Genomic DNA, 20,976 nt, shown 5'->3' with positions numbered 1-20,976 from the left:
CAAGAAGTATATTAACCAAATAAGGAGAAGCAGATAAACACTCATTTATATATTTCTGAAAAATAATAATATATTTTTATTGTTTTACAACAGAGAGCTTAAAAATTTCACTTTCGCCTTTGCTATGGGACAAACCACGATTTGCCCTTAAAGCATAATCGAATTACAAGCAAAAAGCTGAGAGAGTAACGCGTGAAAGTGCCATCATAAAAAATACCGAAGACAATAAAATAATGCTCTTTTCAAATCCCACGAGCTGCGAATCGCCCAAGACGCTAATCCCCTTCAGATCTGTATTTTAATATTATTGTGAGAAAATCATAAGATGTTTTACCATAAAAAGACTACCGATAAAATTCATGAAAAAGAGCAGGACTTTCACTCTTGTTGGAGTTACATGGGACGGAAGCGCACAGACCTGGATGAAGGTTGAAGCCACTGGGCCAGCAGGCCGGTGATACTGTGCCGCGCAGCAGTCAACTGCGGCGGGTCAGCACTCGACTCGGGGTACATGTTGGCGCAGTGAGCGGTTCCTGAATAAAATTAATTTAAAAATTGAGTTTATTAAACATAGATTGATAATTTTTATTACTAACAAATTTAATTCCCCTCAAAAAATCAAACTTCTATCCAAGTTAGAATTTCTTTCTCAATTGTTCAATCGCATTTTGGAAAAAATCCAAGAAATTTTAATAAAATCCTTTGAATAGAAATTCCATTCTTAATTTTAGAAGCTTTAATATTTACCATTATTTTTTAATTGTTCAATAGGAAACCCATTTGTATATGTTGGTGCTACTTTTTAATTGCCCCCTTTATTATTTATTAATTTCAGGCAAGCGATTTATTTGAGGTGGCGGATATTAAAAATGTTTGTGGGTCACGCGGTTGCTGTTTAGATGAAATTCGCAAGATTACCATTTATGTATATGGCGGGCGCGTCATTGTTGTCCGATTTGGTGATGCCCAGGGCGTGCCACGGGTCGATCGAGCCGTGCACGAAGACAACGCGATTCACTTCCACCTGCAGGGCACCGTACATCACGTTCGTCCGCAAAATGCCACTCGACAGCAGCTCCTTGTTGTACCTGAGGGAATGCGCCAAAGTGATTTATCAGCCAGATTAATCGCATGAGAACGTCCATATATTCGATCTCGAGCGCACGATTAAATTCCAAATATTCAGACCATGCTCAAATCATATCTGGAGCGATTTACTACAGTTAATTAATATATGTATATGGACACCGTTTGTTTATTTTTTATAAAAACAGACTCCTTTTTGTACAACTTTAAACGTTTTTAATTCTAAAATATTTGACAAAATAATAAATTCTCTATTATTGAACTATTTTTTTATTTTTTAAATTTATTATTTTAAATGTGTATGATATTTTAATTTTTGCAAAATTTTATTTTAATTCATATTTTCATAGAATGTATGAACCATACGCTTTTTAATAATTAAACCTAAAAAATACTTTATGAAATCATTAATATTTATTTATGCCTATTTTCTAAGTAAAAGAATTATAATATGCTTCATTATACTCACCTATAAATTCAACAGTGCGAATGTTCTTATCTTGCATTAATTTTAAACATAAATGTCAAATTATTTTATACAAAAATAAAATAAGTCTTTATTTCAAATCTTAATAGCATAATAAAAAGAAACTAGCCAGAGACTCACATAATTTGTTTTCTGAATTTGTAAGTCATTATTTTGCATTGCTGCATAGCTAATTAAGTTAGCATGTCAGTATATAGCGCATGAATAAAAAACTAATTATTTCATAATATCTCCTTAATATGACTGTTGAATAAAAACACTGCATGCGCGTCATTTCATAATTTTAGAGATAAAAAAAAGCACCGGAATAGTCCTTGTAAGCTGACGGGAAGTAATTTTTGGCTTAAATTGTAAACCTGGTGTTTATTTTATAATCCTTGGGCAAAATTTATATCGTTTTATGTGTCATTCCTGACCACATTTGTTTGCAACTTCCTATAATTTGGTAATCTAATTGTTTATTGGAGAAATTTCCGGTGCGCGAAATCCTATTCGCACCTTCAGAAATTGCAAGAAGCAATAATAATTCATGCTCGGATTATAATAATAAAAAAGTGCTAAATTGACTAATTTAGGGTTTTCCTTAAAAATTCCCAGCACTATAAAATAATTATTTTACGGCAAGATCATAAATCATCAAATAGCCTTGACAGTGAATTGAATTCGCGCGAAAATGATTTCTCCTCATCTTTGTCTGCATAATAGGGAAAGCGTTGCACAAAAAAACTTTTGTGTGCATTTGAATAGATGAATCGACCGCATATAAAGAAAGGTTTTTGATTTTCTCACCTGGGGCCATAAATGTCAGAGCACTGCTGGATGAAGAAATCGAGCGGGAATTGATTTCCGAAAGGTTGGGTCGGCTGCGTTGAGGTCTGGTAGAAACCAAACTCGGTGCACGTTTGGTACATCCACTGACGACCTTTGATTAGATTAGAAAACGTATGTAAGAAATTTTAAAGAAAATCGATCAGGTTCAAGTGTGGGTTGGAATAAAAAATGTGGCCTTTGTGGATTTCCAACTTTCATTAGGATTATGAGGAAAAATCAAGATCACTAGTCAAAGAAAGTTATTTCAACTTATCTAACAAGAACGAAAAAAAAGTTTATACTAAAAGAAAAAAATAGAAAATAATTTTTATAAATTTATATGAATTTTTAAATTAAAAAATAATAATGTCTAAACGCAGTTTATAGTAAATATGTGTGCAATTTCAGCCATCAAAATAATTTATTCTAAAACAATTTATTAAAAAATATAAATTAAACAATAATTTAATTGCCCATTTAATATACCTCCAGCGGCAGTTGAAGAATCCCAAGAGACATTTTGATAGCCCTTGATCATGTTGTCGTATTTGTAGTCCAGGCACTTTTGCTCGTAGGTCTTGAGCAAAAGGTCGTTGACCGCAGCGTACCTGGTGATGGCCGAGCCGATGCTGCTGTTGGTCATGACATCGCAGACGACGTCGATCGTGATGTTGGCGTCCTTGGCGCCTTCAAACAGCCGATTGTCCTTGTTATACTGCACGACCCCCGCGAAGTTGCCGGCCAAGTTCTCGTAAAGGTTTGAAATGTCGTTCTTTGACACGTCCACCACCGTGTCACACAAACTGAGAGAGACAAAATACAAATTTTTTAAATTAATTCAAATAAGTAAAAGTAAATATTAAAATATTTGAAATTTACTTTTGAAAATAATGTAATATTTTTTTTTTTTATTTAATACGATCATTTTTTTAAATAATTGAAATGTTCAGGATTTTATTTCTTTAATTCATTTCAGTTAAAACTTAATACAATTAAAAAATCTTACTTGAATAATTTGTCTACTTTTTGTTGACCGATTCTGTGTCTGAGCAAAATGTCCAGTTGTCTGTTGGCCTCTTGAACAGAGGTCACGCACTCTTCACTGTGTGTTGCCAAGGAATCTCGCACCACCCTCATGTATTCTGTTATTTTAATTTAATAAGTTTATTATATATACAGAAAACCAGGACAATTTTAAAAAGAAATCACTGATGAAGTGGATCAATGCAATCTCAGCAATTGTTAAACGTAAACCTTTAAATAAATGACCACACATTAAATTTATGCTTTTTTGCTTCTTAAAGGCAATAAAGCAATTATAATATAAATTCTTTAAATATTATATTTTTATAAGCAAAAAAATTAAAACTTAATATTTATTCAACAAAAATAAAATAAATTAATAAATAAAGAAGTTTTGATTCATGTTTATTATTTATCATATTTTTTTTTAAATAAATTTATGAAGAAACTTTTCAATTTAATTATAATACTTGCCACTGAAATCAGCAACGGCCAAAAGAGGTCCACTTGCAGAAACAGCGGCGTGCACCAAATGTGGATACTTGAGCCTCATCCACGCCGACAGTGAGCCAGGGTAGGAACCCCCAAAGGTCACCCACTGCACCCTTTTGGACAGTGAATATTTTTTGTTCATGCTCCTGATGAAAAACGACAAATCCGCCAACGCCTGCTCGCTGCTCAAATACACCAAATTTTTCACGCTCATGTCCCTGGAAAAGAAATGGAGACGCAAATAAATTAATTTATTTGTATATAACTTAATTTCTATTTTTGAATACTTTGTTGGATGACTTTTTCCATAAAATCGGTGTTCCACTTGGAAGCAGAGTGCTTTGAACTGTTTGGCGTACTCGACCCACATGCCCTGCTCCATCCAGATGGGGTCAGCTTTGCCCTCGCCTCCAATCATAAGGAAAACCGGGCCGCCCTTTTCATAGTAATTGTCGTTCACAAAGTAGCGCTGAAAGTTTTATTATTGTTTTAATTATGAAAGAAAGAAAAATTTAATAAACCTGTTTCCATGTTTCAGAGTTTGTTGGGTCAAAATGGTCCAGTTTTTGGTCAAACCATAGGTCTGGGAATGACGACGCAGGTTGCACGGGCGTCTTAGGCCCCCAGAACTTTCCAAGGTGGAAAACCCTCCAGCCGAAAGCAGCCGACACGAAAATTTGGAAAACCAACAAGGTCTTCATTATTGAACTGGAAATACAAAAAGAATAAAATAATTAAAATTTAAAAAATGTTTTAAATTGAGAACAGGGGAAAAATATTATTGGGTTTAATAATAGAATAAGCGTACTTTCTTCTCATAAGACGAACGATGTCCGTCTGACGAACACTAAAGACAAATCAAGTTTAACTTTTGACCTTTGACTCACAGAGAGATTAGCAAACATTAATTGACTCCTCGTTGGAATTGGTGTTGTTAATTTTAATGTCGTGACACATGCGCGCGCGTTTGAATTTTTATCAAACAAATTTAAATATGAGACGCAAATATAGGAGTTCAATGGAAAAGAATTCTAGAAAAATCATTCCTTTTTGTATAATATAATATTTCAATATAAATGCAAAAAGCAGCAGAGTTTAAAAAACAAAATTGTATGTTAAATGAAGTTGTAATTTTAACTTACTACTTTGCACTATACGAGCATTAAATTATACTGATTATTATATTGATAATGTTATTATTTTTAATTATTACATTTATAATTTTAAAATATGATATAATTTTGAATTCAAATTAATAATGAAGTGTTTATTTTGTAATACGAAAAAGCTTTTATAATATAACAACATGCATTTATTAAATTTGCTTTATAATATTGAGGCTAAGCGAACATAAAATGGTACTTTTGTTATTATCCTTAAAAAACCCTTAATGCAGCAGACGTACAAATCAGTACAAATTAGCAAATAATAAATAATTCTTTTATTAAGCGTGTTTGCATTATCTCCGATTCCAAGCGTGTGCTTTCGCGCCTTGCGACGATATAATTCTAGGAGGTATTCGGACTTTTCGACGTCACATTCGCCACGCCCCCTAAATGACTGTTGATATTTTTTTCATTCGATAAAAACACTATTGAAATTCTTGCAGTTTCTAGCCTTTTCCTCGACGTCATCCTAAGGTAGTTTTATTTCCTCTTGATCGCAAACCCGTTGACATTGAAATTGATTCTCCACAGAAATCGAGGAACGATTCAAGAAGGAACGTGAGTTTCTAGAGCGCAAACCATGGTCTACGTGTCGTCGGGTAAGGAAATGAAATATAGTTTCAAAATCGCGAATTCTTTTGAGTTTCGTATTTAATTCAAAAGTGGGTCACTCACGTCTTTCCTCTAGCCAAAGTGCTTTAAATTTTTGCTGAATTTCCTGGTTCGTTGTCGCGATTTTTCCACATCGGCCACACTAAATCTGCATTGACGTCTTTCCTGTCGCTAAATACAAAACATAAATAGATACAATTGAAATCACATGACAGTCTCTGCCTCTGCGGTAATTATTTGACCGCATTTAGCAGACGTCATTCAATTTTTAAAAATAAAAAAACGTTGCAATTTTCGTCAATTTATCTACAAATACGGAGTTTTTTTTTTTAAATCTTACATATTAAATTATAATTAAATACATATTAAATTATAATTAAATATTTTATAATAACATTATTTTTTAAGGTTCCGTTGGTATTTATTTTTTGCTGAAAGTTTTTTTTATTTATTGTAATTTTTTTTTAGTAAATAAATAGTAATTTGATCTAATATTCTGCAGGAGGCACTCTCGGTGGCAGCAAATCACCCTGGCAACTCTCTACCTGGGTTGACTGGTTTTGGGGCTTCATCAACTTCATTGTCCTATTGTAAGTAAAAAGAATTTTATTCGTTAATAAAAACTCCAATGATAAATTCGTTTCAGTTTCAGAACATTGTTCAACCCTAAATTGAACAGGCTTGACGATGGAAATAAACAGTACTCAAGAGACCACAAACCTCCAGGTGGAGGGTGAGTTGATTTAATTTAGGGACAAATTTCTTAACTGTTAATTTGTTTAAATAATTTTTAGCCCGCCGAGACCGCCAACGAGAAGAACGGGAGGTTTTGGCACCATCAGCAGCCTTCCTGGACCTCCGATGGGAGGTGGATGAGCTCGTTAAAGCCGTCTCGCTGTAAAAGTGCGACGGCCGACCTCACTTGAGTCTTGAGCCATTTCTCTCCAACCTGAGAGCCTATGACGCGTTTCCTGAAACCTCCTGGAGGCCAGGTCACTGCCGACGCCGGTTCTGGGACTCAAGTTCCACTCCTTCCGCCCCTGTATAAATTCCAATTCTTCGAAAGAATCAGTTTCCCCTCTCTTTTTTTTTTGCAAAAACTTCAAATTTTAAATAATTTGGTTCTATCTAAGTCTATATAATAATAATTTAAGTAAATAAATCTCCATTATTAAATTTGCAGATAACATTGCCAATTTTATTTTTGCTAACATGTGAAGCATTTGTATGATTTCAAAATTGTTAAAAAAAATTCAACAGTGGACAAAATATCAACTCTACAGACTTATCTAATTTTCTTCTAGCAGCTTTAAGGGAAATATTTCTTTTCTTTAGTTGTTGCTCTTGAGCTCCAGCGGCAGAACCACCACCGGGCTGCTGATTTTTGGGTTCTCAGTGTAAAGTTCCCACGTCTTCTCGACAACGTCAAAAATCCCGACGGCCACGGTCTTGACAAAGTCCTCGCCGTGTCCCTCTCTGTAGATTGGCCATTTGTTGTCCGACTGGTCGCCCAGCACTTTAATTACTCCCTGTTTGGTGTTGGCCTGTGACAGTTGCTGGTGGGTGTCGTGTCGGTGGTTGCTTGAGGTCACCCCCAGACCTTCTGCCTCCTCAACAGGCAGACGGAGGAACCTAAAATGGAAAGTTTTTTAATACAATGTTTGATCATCAGTTTCAAATTTAAAAAAAAAAAAAAATTATATATATCCCAACTTGAAAACTGGCCAAATTTGCCAGGATGGTTTTCATTGGGAATGAAATTTTATTTAAAATAAAAATTGCTTTCGTACTTGTTGCAATGAAAGATTGATTCACCGGGGCTAATGTTGAGAATGTTCAGATTGCTCTGATTCGTCTGGCCCAGTGCGGGCCCAACTTCTGCGTTGTGGAACATTCGATCACCCTCTTGATTGAGGAAGGTCAGGTTGATGCTGACAGCATCACCAGAACCACAGCCCGTGTCCTGCAGGATCTGCTGCACGTCTACAAAGGTCTCGGCGCCCAAGAGGGCTCGAGTCAAGAAGTGCCGCGCTGCAAATTTAAATAAAAAAACATACTTTTATTAAAATGCCCTGACAATAAGTCATAGAAAACATAGAAAAAAGGAAAGCTGGTGTTTGCTGATATTATTTATTTTGGGAGAATCACATTTTTAAACTGTTTCAAGTTATAATTTTTGTAATATAACTTTTTAATTATTATATATATTTTTTTTTAAATTTTGATTTGGCTTTTAAGTGTATAATAGTTTAGTATCTTGAAAATTATATTTTCAAGCTTTTCTGGTGCTTACGAGTTTTGCCAGGAACCAACTTTGCCGCGTTGAGCACGTTGACAGAGAAGACCAGGCCGTGGTGGTTGTAGCCCATGGTGAAGCCAGGCAAGTGGCCGGCGTAGCACAAGGACGTATACTTTTCCTCGGACACCTTCCACCTGCCCTGAGGGGACTCTGGGGTGATGTGGGCGGACACTAAGTAAATGTGGTTCAGAACTTCTGGCAGAGCGTCTTCTGTGTGGCCCAAGATTTCCTGAACACAATTAATTATTTATTGTTTATTTATTTGTCCAATTGCTACATTAGAAAATTTGCATCAAAACTGTATTTTATATAATACTGCTTAAATTATGTTTAAACATAATTACTAATTGAAAGTTTTATTGAATTAAAAAAGTTAATGTTATAATTTAAAAATTATAAAAAAGAAATTTTAAATAATAATGATAAATATTGTATGTTTATTTTGAAAAATTAAAAAGAAAAAAAAAGATTCAAACAAAAAGTTTTAATTTAACAAGGTGTTAGGCGTTTCCTTGTATTTAAGATCACTTCTGACTGTGAGGCCAATGAAAAAATTGTATCTGCACTGCAAAAATTTATGGCAGGGAGGTTGGAGAGTTAAAAAAAAAAAAATAATGTAACAAATGAGTATCCCATGCGTGTTTTGTTGTAATTGAAGCACTCAAAGCAAGGTTGTTCAAAAGTCCCCTAAATCTCTGGTTGACCTTACAAGCTTATCTGCTGAGCGAGAATTTTACTTTTATTACAATTGTAAGCACCGAGCACCGGTAAGGCCCGGCCCCTGTCACTCTTTTAGAATAAAACGCTCTCAAGCATTAAAGAGAATTAAAAACAGCTTTCGTGTAAATTATTATATTAAAATCTCCCAGCTATTTTCTTCCTCCTTTCGTTTTTTAAACGCGCGCGTGCGAGGAAGTCCCTAACCTACCTTTACATGCTTAATTGCTTAGTTACTTTTGTTACATTTATTCACGCCTCAATTATCCTTGAAATCGCTGCTTGAGATGATAATTTATGTGCCAGATTTTGAATCAGCCTTCCTTGTGTAGAACTTACATGACCAGGCTGGTTGCAAACGATGGTCGAACAACCTGTTCCATCATTTTTGCCTTTTCCGTGGATTGCGTTGGGCAGAATGTCATCCATGTGCAGTAGGAACAGCTAAAAAAAATCAATAAATTTTGATCTATTAAAGTTTTAATACAAAGCGCGTTATAGTTTGTACGCAATAAAACAAAAAAATTTTATAAGAAAACCAGAGAAAGTGTTTTTTTAAATTTTATATTCATATTTTTTATATTGCTCTGAAATTTAACTTAAATCAATCAATGACGCTGTTTTAGTTTGGAACATAAAAAATTCTTATATTTAACTCAAAATTTATGAAAAAAATATTTAATATTGCTCTAATTGCTCTCATTTGAAATTTCGGAGCCTATTTTATTATTATTATTATTATTTGATATCTGACCTTATAGAAGGGCACTTGGGCTCCCTCGGCTGTGCCCTCGAGTTCCCTCACGTACTGCGGGAAATTGCTGCGGACGCTTTTGAGCGTGGTTTCGTAGACGCGGCGCCCAGCTTCCGTGTTGTACAGCGGAATGAAAACCTGGTTCAGCGGCTTTGAGATGCCCACGAAGTTCTGGATTAAACCCCGGAACGTCCGTCCCTGCAAATGGAAAATATGAGTTTTAAATAAAATTATCAAAAACTGAGATACAATAAATGTGACCCATTTCAGCAACGAGCTTTAAATACGAAAAATTATTTAAGCTGTCGAAGCACGCAAAGTGCAAGCCCTTGTGGGTTGTGAGGGCGAAAATCGAGCACCGTCGGGCCTCTTTTGGCTGATATGTGAGGGCGTGCATTGAGAATTCTAATAACTTTTTTGCATCTGAATTTAATGACATTAACGGCGAAGGAGAGGAATAAAAATAAAATCTAAATTAAGCTTGTTTGTTAAGTTTTTTCCAATAATACAACCTACGAAGTAACTAATATAGAAAATGTTAGAAATTTCTGTAATCATTGGGAAATTCCAATTAAGCGTTGTAAAAAAAAATACTGTATTTTATTTTATTTTATTTTAAACACAACTAGTGTTTTCTCTCTCCTTTTTTTGCAATTATATAAATGCTTCAATTCACCGACTCCTAATGCGCAAGTAGACAGGTTTTGTAAGTCACACCTCTCTTCTATTATAAAAAAGTGGCCAATCAAGTTCTGGTGTGTTTTCCCCAAGTAAAATTTATTTGTTCATCGAAATAAAATAATGATTTTCTTAAGAAAAATGGGTCCTTATTAAAAAAATATATTGTGCTCCTAATAAGGTAATTAGTGCTTGTAATTAATAAATTTTTAATAAATTTGCTCAAATTTTTGGACTTTCTAAAGAATTTGTTAACTATTCTTGTTATCAAATATAAAAGCATACTTTTGCTATGTATAAATATCTAGAACAGGCATTTTCTTGGCCATTAGGAAATTTAATGTTAGATTTAAGCGTGAGAACTTTTTAAACAAATGTGTTGTTTATGAAATTCTTCTCACGTGAGTCTAGTCAGAGGAAATCTCTAGTCGAAAGTGTTATTAAAAGGAGACCAAACATAAATCATTAAGTTAGTTTGCATCGCAACGCATGCTGAGAATTTTACAAAATTGAAAATAGTATAGTGTTTTTCCCTATTTTGCCAACAAATGTTCCATTTAAGAGAGCCTGTTGCGTTACATGCTGGGTTGACCAAACAAACATGAACGCTTTTGGAATTAATAAAGCTTTCAAAACTCTCACTATCAGAATAGATATATTTCTAGGAGAAAAAAATAAACTATATCAATTTAGTTTGGTCTCTTTTCTGTATGAAATATTTGAATTAAAAAATAAATTGATTTAATAAAAAATTCACTATAGTAGATTTTCTGCTTTGACTCTCTTTTGATTCAAATGAGATGCCATAAAATTTGGCAACTTATTGACTCACCGCCCAATAAAAAAACAGACACTATAGAGCCTGAATTAATGTGAGCACAAACAAATGTAGCCGAGAGATACGGATTTTGTTTGCACAGAATATGACTCTTGGCAGAGCAGCAATAAATTGAAATTATAGTACAACACAGTAAAAAGTATTATCAGATCTATGGTTCAACAGATTAAAATATTTAACATTTGCACAAAGCCTTTAATTGAAGTCTTACCATTATTAAAGTCATCTAAATAGCTCATAAAATTGTACCCACTACTAAATTATGTATTAAATTCCTTCTCTATTGTGTACTGTTAAACAGAATTTTCACTCTAATACCTTAATTTTTAACAATTATTGCGCGCAGATATATGTGCATGTTGATAAATAAAATTGAGTGTTGATGAAAAAGTCTGAATCATAGATTTAATTATTTAAATGTTGTCACAAATTTCATTTGTCACAGGTAATTCTTATTATTTATTTATTTAAATCTTCCTGTTTAATTTGCACAGGGTAAGAAGGAAAAAAATAAAATAAGCAAGCAATTTTTGAATTTATATAAATTATAAAATATAAAGGCGCTTCTAACTTTTTCGTAAAATAAAACAGCTAAAATGACCCAATTATGTACAAGGCGCGATAACAACTTTATTGTTTTTTTTTACCAAATTCAGTCATTTGTCCAGAGCTGTGATCAATTTTTTTAATGAAAATTCCTTGATTCTTTTTAATTTTTTTTTTCATTAAAAATTTGCAACAAACTATTACTGTAAAAAAATTAAGTATTCCACCAGCAAAAAGTAATTAGCAAGCAAGAAATTGAGGCCAAAAATAATTCAATTTGCAATAATTAGAATCTCATGATGTTTTTAAAGCCTGAATGGCTCTTTCTATATTATTTCCGAATAAAATCATTTTTTTTATGCTTGAAAAAATGAACACTGACCACATCAAATCCAACTTCGTAATGCGTGCCCCTGGTGTGAATGATTGGGATGCAGCGCCTCCTGCCGATATCTTCAACGTTGGGCATCTCCTTTGATTTTTCTCCTTGTGAAGTAAATAGGCCGCCTGTGGCAAGATGCTGCTGACCTGAGCGCCGGTCGTGAAGAGATTGGCGAACGTTCGCACTGGATCAGGAGGAGGCACAGACAGCGACTCCGCGGCCCCCCAACGCTGCTTCGAAGGCGCAACTCACGCACTCGCTCGCCACCAGCGAATTTTATAATTGTGTTACGGCGCCGGTGAAATGAAGCTCGTGTTGTGTAGACATTTACAATTATTTTTCAACTCTTACGAAAAATGTTGATAGCTATATTAATTGCTTGACGATTCAAAATAACATATTTTTACATTTTCACTTCCCTAAAAGGTGTTACTCAAAGGAAAAAACAAAACGCAACTACTTTAAGGAGATATTTCCAAAAAATATACAAAATGCCAAATGAAATTTAATTAATTTCTTTCATATATTTAGCAACAATGATGGTAATGTGTGAAGAATTTTTTGTGCAAATGAAAGGCAAATGAGCACGCAAATCCTTTTAGCTCCCACAGTCAGTCAGTCCGGACCAGGCACTTACTTAGTCTGGCTTCCTAATCAAATTTGGGTCTCTTCATCGCAATACTATGTTTTCCTGGCGGGGGCAGAGGCAACAGGGTTTCTCACGTGGTTGTGAAGTAATGTTTCCATTCAACGGCGATAAAAGTATAAAAAAGTAGACTCACATTTTTCTGTTACGTAACATCAAAATTCAACTTCAGGAATAAAAAGGCAATGTTATTTGGAAAAATCTAAATTTGGATAATAATAATTTAATTTTTATTAGCTTCGTCATTTTTTGCACGTACAAAAAATAATACATTGAAACACACTTTTTCGTCAAGTTAAACTGAAATATATTTTAATTAATATAATTGCATCTTTTTTTAATTATTTGTCAGCTATCATCATCATGGTTCTAGAAAATTGACTAAAATGCTCTCACACTGCACGTGCCAAATAAGAGTGCAGTGATGAGGATTTTGATTTCTGTTGAGAGCTTGCTGTAAATTTCATTAATTTTTAAGGCCCAAACGATATTATTTCAAAATTCGTAGCAATCAAATACTTTTCCAACACCTTGTGGGCTCAATCACGCAAAAAATAAAATATTAATGTGCACTGGCACATTAAAACCAATCTTAGGAACTTACAAATCATCAATTCGTCCTAACATTTGTGACTGAAATTTATGACAGTGCACTCAATTTTTCAAAATAAAATAAAAATTTGACGGGAGCACTATTCTGCATATCAGCAACCACCAGTCTTTCGCATAATATAAAAAATTACACTCGTTCACTTATATTTCCTGATTTACAATCCAATGTGCATTAAAATTACATACTTTGCTGGGTTATTTGCATTCGTCTCGTTCAAATAAATGGTGGTGTCAATCTTGCGCACTCATTCGTTTCGGGAAAGGAAGAGTGATGCTGTTTACCCTATTGTGCATCTCAAGAGAACTTCTTGATGCTGTGACATTTTAAGACGTCGGTCAAACTTAGTCCACATTCATGCTGCTCGGCAGCTGGTTCAACATTTTCTGCACCAGTCTTTGACTCCGCCTCGGCAGGCTAAGGGATGGAGACGCGGCTGGCTCAACTTCCGCCAGTTCATCTAAGGACTGCTCACTCACCTCGTAGGTCCATCTTCCTAAGTAGCCATCCCACTGGGAAGAGAATTTTAAAATTTGATCAAAATTAAAGAATAAAAGAAATGCAAGTTCAACGTAAAATCCTGTTATTAAAGAAAAAGAATACTGATCAAAATGTAAAAATCAGATTAAATTATTAATGAAGTGTCTGATACTTTTTTTATAAATGTAAGCAAAATTATTCAGTTTTTCCTCTTGTTCTTTAAAGAATGTAATTAGGAAGGAGTCTTGCTTTTAAAATAGGACTACTAAGAAATAATTACTTAATTATTTTCCAAGTAAAATAATTGACCAAAATTTTTTGCAAGTTATACAGTTCAACGGTGTAATTATTTTTTTTTCACTCACCGAAGTACTAATAATCTCAGAGTTGAAAGGATGCCACGAAACATCTCTTACACAGCCTCTGTGACCCGAGAGAGTCCTTTCAATTTTACCAGTGAGGGAATCGTACACTGAAATGAGTTTCTAACATAAATTTCTTTCTTACAACACGAGAATTAAAATAAACCTACCGATGACCCTTCCTGCAGCACAGCCTGTGTAAATGTACCTTTGGCCGGTGGTGGCCGCTGGTGAAAAGCGACACCGCACCAGTGTCTGCAAAACACTGTGGCCTCTGTAGGTCATGATCGACGTATCTCCCTCCAGCTTGGTTCTCGGGTTAACAACTGATTTTCTTTTATTAGAATTTAAATCTTTTTTATTTTGACAATAAAACTCACGTTTCTTTGGCACTCGTTGCCACCGGTAGTCCCAGTTTTGGTCCATAACTGCCTGTTTTGTGTTGTCCTGACCTCGCTCTGGAGAGAACACCCTGATGTCCCACAGCTTGATGGACTGGTCCTTGCAATTGGTGATCAAGTGGCGACTGTCGCCCTTCGGATCGATGAATGTGATTCCGTCCATGTGTCCTGCCAAGATCCCCACTGGCTTTGGATTGCTTTCATTCAGCGTTCGTGTGTCCCAAACCTGCGAACAAAATTTAACACGTGAAAATAGTGAAGGAATCTCTCAATAAAAAGTTCACCTTGCAAAGTCCATCGTCACCACCACTGTGCAGAATTTGTGAGGTACTGTCAGCAAAAGCTACCGAGTTTACATCATCATCATGACCTTCAATCTGAAAAGATCCAAAACATAAATATTTTACAAAAAATTTGAAAGTTTTATTGTAAAATTATAAAGTGACAATAAATTGATGTTGAATAATTGAATTCACTGTGTGTCATTTTTTTCATTTAAATTTTCAGAATTTATATTTCCAAAGTGAAACAAATCTTGGAAAATTTTAAAAAGAATTTTTACCCGGAGGCACCGCTGCTGGCAATCTCTGTCATACAGGTAAATGTAGCCATCGTTGCCCCCACCAAGAATTTTGTTGCCATCATTGGAAAATGCCAGCGAGAAAATGCAAAAGCGGCGGTCATCGGGACTCAAAGGTAAAGCCTCTTGGTTGTCCGTGTCTCCAAAAAGGTTGACAATGTGGACTGAAAAGAGATTTCATGAACTTTTTAAAACAAAACAAGATTTAAAACTCACTGCATTCGGACCAACTGGAGTAGACGACGTGAGTTCCGTCTGGACTAAATGCCGTGTCCAAAATGCTCCAGCCAACATCCCTTGCCTGGATTGTTTTTAGAAGTTTGAACTGGCCATTGCTTGTGTCGTAGAGTCTCAAATTGCGATCTGACGTAAAAAAATTGGTCGAGAGATATTACTTTTGTTAAAAAACAGAAGTCGAACCTTGGCAAGCACTAAGAAAGAAGTCTCCTTGTCTGGAGTAGGTGCCGCAGAAGGCTTTGTTGTGGTAGTTTTGTACAAGGTCCAGGGTGTTGGGCAGAAAGTTGTTGAAAATTTTACACCGATCTCCGTTGGAGAACTTATTTTGCCCAAACATTCCATACTGAAACAGTTGAAAAATACACAAATTTAATTGATTTAAATTGAACAATATTCAAGTCGTAAATGATTATTTTTTTTAAATTCAAAAGTGATATTGAAAAATTGAAACCGGGCAAACATCGTTCTAAAGAAAAAAAAATAAAATAAAAGACAACTGACCCCTTTTCTTTTCTACGAGGTTTGCCCAGTTTCAATTTTTCATGAATTCCCCCTCGAGTATTAACATTCAATTTAAAATTGATATTTCATGGAACTAAATTTAAATTGGGAATTGAAACAAGTTTTAAAATATTTCTAATGCATTTATGAAATGAAATTCGAATTACCTCTCGACATTGTAGCAAATGAGGGATGGAGTTGGGTTTGCTGGGGCCAGGGACATCTTTGAAAACACCACTCTCAATTTTGGTCCTCATGCTGAATTCGCACTTCTGCAAGTTTCATAAAATTTTAATATAAACGAAAATCAAAACACTATTAATATTTATTACATCAAGAATGGTGGTGTTGGGCTGATGGTTGATTTTTGGCGGGGGCAGAGCTCGTTCGTCGTCGCCACCAGTCTCTTCGTGCTCCGCAGTGATGATGTGGATTTGGCCACTAAAGAGGACACAGAATTTGACGGCTGCAGTTGGGACAAAATTTGCACAAACCAGACATCAGCAAAGTGCCGAGCAGGTTCAGATACATTTAAATGACTCTAATAATAACAGGATTCAAATCTGGGGACTTTGAAAAATATTAACCTTCTGATTAGGAACTGCAGAATAGTGGCCAAATCTGAGTCCTGTTCGTTGTCTTGCTCAGGTACTGCGTCATTGTTTCTCTCATTGTTTTGATTGGCCTCATCCATTCTAGGGGTGGCTCTTGAAGAAGACGATCCCATGCAAGGCAGCAACTGATAGACAACCTGCGGCGAGAAATCACAATTAAGTTATTACAATCAACTAAATCACGGTGAAATGAAATTTTTTTAAATAAAATTGCTCCGATGATTATTAGTCTTGAAAATTATATTATGTAATTACCCTATTTGTAAAATAAAGTCAGCACAAACAAATCATTTTTTAATCTTAATCGCGACTTTTTGCAACGCAATAAAAATCGCAAAGGTCCAGAGTCCGCGTTGATCAGCTGCTCCGCCAAACACAAAAATTGCCCGTGACAACTTTCACTTTTATACACTGCGATAAAATTATGTAGGCCTCATTTTAAGGTGTCTAGGATCTGAGTGTACAAAAACATACCCCACGTGTATGTATTTTAAGGAAAGGGCTGGAGGTGAATATTTTGCATCTCAGAGCCAAGTTCGAAAATAAACCCGAGCTTATCGATCAACTTCTTGGGAACACAACACACTCGAGAAAAGTTTAGCGGTGCGTGCAATGCGGATGAAATATTTGTCCCATTTTCAGGCTTGGCAAACTTTGCAGCATCATAACAACCGGCGATTCGCACTTTCGGAACATCCAAATTGAAGATTTTTGCAAATAAAATCACTTACTCAGGATAAATTCTTACGTAATCTGCGAATTACCAGTCTGTTTTCACGACCATCAGTTACAAAATCACGTCTGCTCGATTCTGTTGAGCCACCTGGGAGAAAAGACGGTCAAGTTTTCGGAACCGTAACTTTGGGGTGGGGGAAGTGGAGTTTTATCAGGGAGTACAAAAATACGCAAATACTAAATTGAATTAATTTATTTTTTTGAAACAACATTCCAAGATCTTTGAAAAATTTGGAATTCTGTTTTTTCTTGAAATAATTTTTTAATGAAAAAAAAGAGTGCATTTCATTTAAATTTTTAATTGTGTAAAAAGATTGTTATCTCTTTCATGTAATCCCCATCTGCGTAAGTTACAATCAACGTTACAATCCTGAGAGCGCAGATATCACTCGTGCTAATTAATGCCATACTTTCACCATCTACAATTTTACTCCGCTATGACCAAAATAAAAATATTTTTAGTACATTAAGCATTTATTTTTCTGTGTTCTTTATTTATTTAATGATTAAAAATAATATTCACAAATCAAAACAATTAAGCTGCGGCGGATGGGGTCATTTTGAACTCTGAAGTTTTAGAAAAATTCTTGCTGGTGGTGGTGCCGTTTTGCCCAACAATTCCTTTCTCATCAAATTAATCGTTTTCAAAAATTGAGTGTAAACAATGTAATGTACCGATTTGGAAAAAACAAATAATATTTAAAAAAATTATATAGAAAATCGTAGTAAATTAGGATAAATTAAAAAAAAATGGGGAAATATCCATATTTAGTGTTATGTAATTTTTTTAATGAAGAACTTCTGGCATTTTGGCATTATAAACTTCATCTAATATTTTTTTTAATTTCAGATATGTAAGGATCGCAAAATATTCACTTTTTGGAGGAAAGGCAGAAAAAATATATTTGAAAGGGTATAATATTTTAAATTCTATTTATATATTGTCGGTCTATTTTCCTTTTGCTGCTACACATCCAGCAGTTAATCAAATATTTAATGGTATTTTTTCTTAAGTTATTTAGTTTTTGACACTAAAAAAAGACTGATATGGTTATAAATGTTGTTATTGTTTTTAACCCTGAAAATATGAAACACTAAAGTCAATTAAATTATGTATTTCGGACGTGAAAATGACAATAGATTTTGCTGTCAGTCCCGTTGATGGATGACCGTATGAGCAACAAAATAGCATTTAATATTTTGGCAAAATAAATAAGCAAGCGTGCAAAATTTAATAATGAGCAAGAAAGGTTGGTCGTTTTGTCATCGCTTGACATTGTCGGGACGATTAAGCAGTGCTATTCGGTTTCGTGACTGTCGGTCGTGCTGCATAAATCATCCCTCCTTTGATTACAATGCCAAATCAAGAAACAAGGGAGGGAAAAAGTCGCGGGCAGAGAAAGCAGAAGCGGCGCTGCAAGGAAAAGCACGAGAAAGATAATTTGGTCGCCGAATATATAACTGGGAAATTATATACATTGTCTCCGACGGCACCACCCGTGCAGCACACCAAGACTTTTGTCTGCCGCAGCCACCATGGAGGATGATGAGGAGAATAAGGTACAGCTTTTTAATTATCATTCAATCACAAAATAAATAATTAATTTATATAAATTAAACCGAATAAAATGTCAAATAAATTACATTTTTAAACTGTGAATTTAATTTAATCTGGTTAAAATATCAGAAAATTTGTTTAAAGATATTATGCTGAAAATATTTAATCATTTACATTATCTTCTCTTCAATTGGGTATGCAACTATTTTGGAATAATTAAATACCAAGGAATATAAAACTTTTTAGAAATTCCTTTCATGGACTCAATGCTCAATAAATTTTGTTGGAATTGTGAATCATTCAAAAATACCTATGGGGTCGGTGAAATAATGGTGAGAAAAATATTCTATAGAAACCCACATAAATAAAATGCTACGATTCATTCATATACAGCCCTACACTGCCTTTACGTCACGCTTTTTCCCACAACAGAAGTCGGATTTCAATGTAATCTATCTATGGCAATCCCTTTTTACAATTAAAACAAATTAATATATTTTATTTTTATTGTTGACTCCTACTTTTGCGTGGATTGTCGTTTTAATTTCTTATTGCCATGAATTTTAAAGTAAACTATTTTTACTTAATCGTTTTAAATGATAAAAATTTCGTTCCATTATAAGTAAGAGAAAAATTCAATCAACTTTTAATTATATTTTAGAATTATTTTCTACATAATGAAGGAAAATTATAACAACCATTCTTTGAATATGATTATGAGTAGTTTTTCCCACAACGTGGAATTTAATTCATATTTATATCAAAGAAAAAAAGGATTTTTTTTTTATAAATTTTATACATAAGACTATTTCCTTTGTAAAAAAGAGAGCAAGTTTTTTTTCTAAAATGATTTTTTCCGCGGTTGCCATGGATGTGCTTTTCACGAAAGGGTCATCTGCCGACTGACATTCTATTGTGCCAGCTGGAGACAATCCTGCAAAGTTAATGCCACACACACACTGTTCCAGGCGAATATAAGCGCCTAAATTTACCGTCGAATTCTCTTTGAAGGCAAAAAGCAATTTTTTCGATAAAAGGCGCTCTTATGTGGTTGTTCATTGCTCAAATTTACTTTCACACTTGTCACTAAAATGTGACACTTTATTGCGAAGAGACATGCGAGAAATGGGAAAGTGAAACTACATGGCGTTTTGCTAACCCACACCAGGAAAGTTTTCAAAGAATTGCGTTTCTTATCCAAGTTTCCCACAAATGAAATTAAAGTTTGCATCAGAGGGGCAGATTTAGACAATCCGCCTAACGAGGGAGACGTGCCAGTTGCCTACCTCTCTAGTGCGCAGCTGCTGGCAAACGCCAGACAAAACAAACAAGCGGCATTTCGGCAGACTGAACAAATTTAGGTTCAAGAAATATTTATTGGGTTCGAATTTAGGGCAAATTTATCAAAGTGACATGGCAAAATTTAATTTCTTTTTTCTGTAAATGAAAAATAAATTTAATTAAATTAGACCTATTTTTTCTATACTGATTCAGAGAAAATGATGGGTCTGCGTGCACAGAGCAACAGCTTTTCACATTTGAAATAAAACCATTTCCTTTTGTGTCAATCAGATCATAGACTTCCATTAATAGTGCTGTCAATTCTCTTGATCCGGAAAAAATGGTAGATTGCATTCCAGTGTAATAAAATTACGGGAAAAATCTCAAAAAATCATATATTTTTGTAATAAAAAAGGAAATAAACAAATTGCATTTCGAATCATTGAAAAGGCAATCAAGTAGTAAATTAGATTTTTTTTATGTGGTCACATTTTTGTAACCAATCCTAAATTTTTAACAGTTAAAACTCGAAAGCTGATGAATAAAAAATCTAATCTGCAAAATATTCTGTTATTAGAGAAAAAGCACTAACAATTTTAAATAGACTTAGTTTTATCAAAATCAAATAAAAATCTTCAAAATGGAAAAAGTGGAAAAAATTTGAAACGCAAATCAGCAAGCAGGGCAGGGGGCGAGCAATTCGTACGCATGCACATGTTCACCCGTTGGAGAAGGTGCTTGAGCAAAAGTGCTAAACTCCAACACCCGCTCGAGGAAATCAATGCCGTGGTGCCACTTGAGCCACGCTGACGATGACTGCCGCCGAATTCCCACTTTTCCGCTGCACCTTTTGAAAAGTAAGTAACAAAAGCTTAACTCAAAATGACACCAAATTAAACCACTTTGAAAACTGTGACAAAAAAAGGTGTGAAGGGGGACAGTGCATTTGAAAATGGGGGCTTGTGTAGGCAATCAGGAGGAAAGGCGAGATGCAATTTTCCAGAGCGGGTGTCAAGTCGCGCGCGGCTTCCAAAGAGACTTCGCTCAACACGCAACTGTCATTTTTTATCATTTAATTCCA

General features: G+C 34.6%; 4 protein-coding genes across 8 annotated transcripts in view; 1 reads left to right on the top strand and 3 right to left on the bottom strand.

Moving 5' to 3' along the window:
- Positions 1–52: 52 nt before the first annotated feature.
- Positions 53–5,897, bottom strand: LOC132202486 (putative serine protease K12H4.7). 3 transcript variants are annotated; one of them, XM_059629437.1, is made up of 10 exons: positions 4,707–4,817; positions 4,420–4,606; positions 4,186–4,367; positions 3,881–4,116; positions 3,390–3,525; positions 2,870–3,186; positions 2,363–2,495; positions 919–1,088; positions 349–533; positions 53–291 (listed from the first exon to the last, which is right to left on the bottom strand). In XM_059629437.1, exons 1-9 carry the CDS (start codon positions 4,715–4,717, stop codon positions 394–396), a joined length of 1,512 nt encoding a protein of 503 aa, XP_059485420.1. In that variant the 5' UTR covers positions 4,718–4,817; the 3' UTR covers positions 53–291; positions 349–393. The 3 variants fall into 3 exon arrangements, with proteins under 3 accessions (XP_059485420.1, XP_059485421.1, XP_059485419.1); XM_059629438.1 differs by lacking the exon at positions 4,707–4,817 and adding an exon at positions 5,740–5,897 and having other exon boundaries at positions 53–533; XM_059629436.1 differs by having other exon boundaries at positions 53–533.
- Positions 5,411–6,863, top strand: LOC132202489 (selenoprotein K-like). The gene is made up of 5 exons (XM_059629440.1): positions 5,411–5,538; positions 5,596–5,663; positions 6,179–6,266; positions 6,323–6,409; positions 6,471–6,863. Exons 2-5 carry the CDS (start codon positions 5,645–5,647, stop codon positions 6,550–6,552), a joined length of 276 nt encoding a protein of 91 aa, XP_059485423.1. The 5' UTR covers positions 5,411–5,538; positions 5,596–5,644; the 3' UTR covers positions 6,553–6,863.
- On the bottom strand, positions 6,845–12,119 carry LOC132202488 (beta-alanyl-dopamine/carcinine hydrolase). Its single transcript, XM_059629439.1, has 6 exons — positions 11,891–12,119; positions 9,447–9,644; positions 9,032–9,136; positions 7,970–8,204; positions 7,467–7,707; positions 6,845–7,308 (listed from the first exon to the last, which is right to left on the bottom strand). Exons 1-6 carry the CDS (start codon positions 11,975–11,977, stop codon positions 7,008–7,010), a joined length of 1,167 nt encoding a protein of 388 aa, XP_059485422.1. The 5' UTR covers positions 11,978–12,119; the 3' UTR covers positions 6,845–7,007.
- A 624-nt stretch (positions 12,120–12,743) lies between these two features.
- LOC132202746 (DDB1- and CUL4-associated factor 11) overlaps positions 12,744–20,976 on the bottom strand; it is a 41,902-nt gene continuing 33,669 nt past the window's right edge. The window contains exons 1-12 of one of the 3 annotated variants that reach the window (XM_059629894.1): positions 17,053–17,171; positions 16,295–16,458; positions 16,040–16,148; positions 15,875–15,979; positions 15,390–15,549; positions 15,186–15,332; positions 14,952–15,133; positions 14,674–14,766; positions 14,369–14,615; positions 14,159–14,314; positions 13,992–14,098; positions 12,744–13,658 (exon numbers count right to left, since the gene is read on the bottom strand). In XM_059629894.1, the coding sequence (XP_059485877.1) occupies positions 13,491–13,658; positions 13,992–14,098; positions 14,159–14,314; positions 14,369–14,615; positions 14,674–14,766; positions 14,952–15,133; positions 15,186–15,332; positions 15,390–15,549; positions 15,875–15,979; positions 16,040–16,148; positions 16,295–16,434 (1,614 nt within the window). In that variant the 5' untranslated portion in view covers positions 16,435–16,458; positions 17,053–17,171 and the 3' untranslated portion in view covers positions 12,744–13,490. Of the gene's footprint in view, positions 13,659–13,991; positions 14,099–14,158; positions 14,315–14,368; positions 14,616–14,673; positions 14,767–14,951; positions 15,134–15,185; positions 15,333–15,389; positions 15,550–15,874; positions 15,980–16,039; positions 16,149–16,294; positions 16,459–16,576; positions 16,991–17,052; positions 17,172–20,976 lie in introns of those variants that run through there. The other 2 variants (XM_059629893.1, XM_059629895.1) reach the window with 2 other exon arrangements.

This window comes from Neocloeon triangulifer, unplaced genomic scaffold, assembly GCF_031216515.1.
Source record: "Neocloeon triangulifer isolate White Clay Creek 2 clone unplaced genomic scaffold, ASM3121651v1 ptg000015l, whole genome shotgun sequence".
NCBI lineage: Eukaryota > Metazoa > Arthropoda > Insecta > Ephemeroptera > Baetidae > Neocloeon > Neocloeon triangulifer.
Note: the sequence above shows the minus strand (reverse complement) of the source record. Positions and strands in the feature narration are given on the sequence as shown.

Excerpts from the sequence above, each read along its gene's own strand:
- LOC132202488 (XM_059629439.1), bottom strand. The coding sequence starts at position 11,977 with ATGCCCAACGTTGAAGATATCGGCAGGAGGCGCTGCATCCCAATCATT. Across the intron at positions 7,708-7,969 it reads GTTGGTTCCTGGCAAAACTC|CGCGGCACTTCTTGACTCGA; the intron begins GTAAGCACCAGA and ends TTAAATTTGCAG. Across the intron at positions 7,309-7,466 it reads TCAATCTTTCATTGCAACAA|GTTCCTCCGTCTGCCTGTTG; the intron begins GTACGAAAGCAA and ends TTTCCATTTTAG.
- LOC132202489 (XM_059629440.1), top strand. Across the intron at positions 6,267-6,322 it reads ATCAACTTCATTGTCCTATT|TTTCAGAACATTGTTCAACC; the intron begins GTAAGTAAAAAG and ends AATTCGTTTCAG. Across the intron at positions 6,410-6,470 it reads CACAAACCTCCAGGTGGAGG|CCCGCCGAGACCGCCAACGA; the intron begins GTGAGTTGATTT and ends AATAATTTTTAG.
- LOC132202486 (XM_059629436.1), bottom strand. Across the intron at positions 4,117-4,185 it reads GGAAAAAGTCATCCAACAAA|GGACATGAGCGTGAAAAATT; the intron begins GTATTCAAAAAT and ends TTTCTTTTCCAG. Across the intron at positions 534-918 it reads GCCCGCCATATACATAAATG|GAACCGCTCACTGCGCCAAC; the intron begins GTAATCTTGCGA and ends AATTTTATTCAG.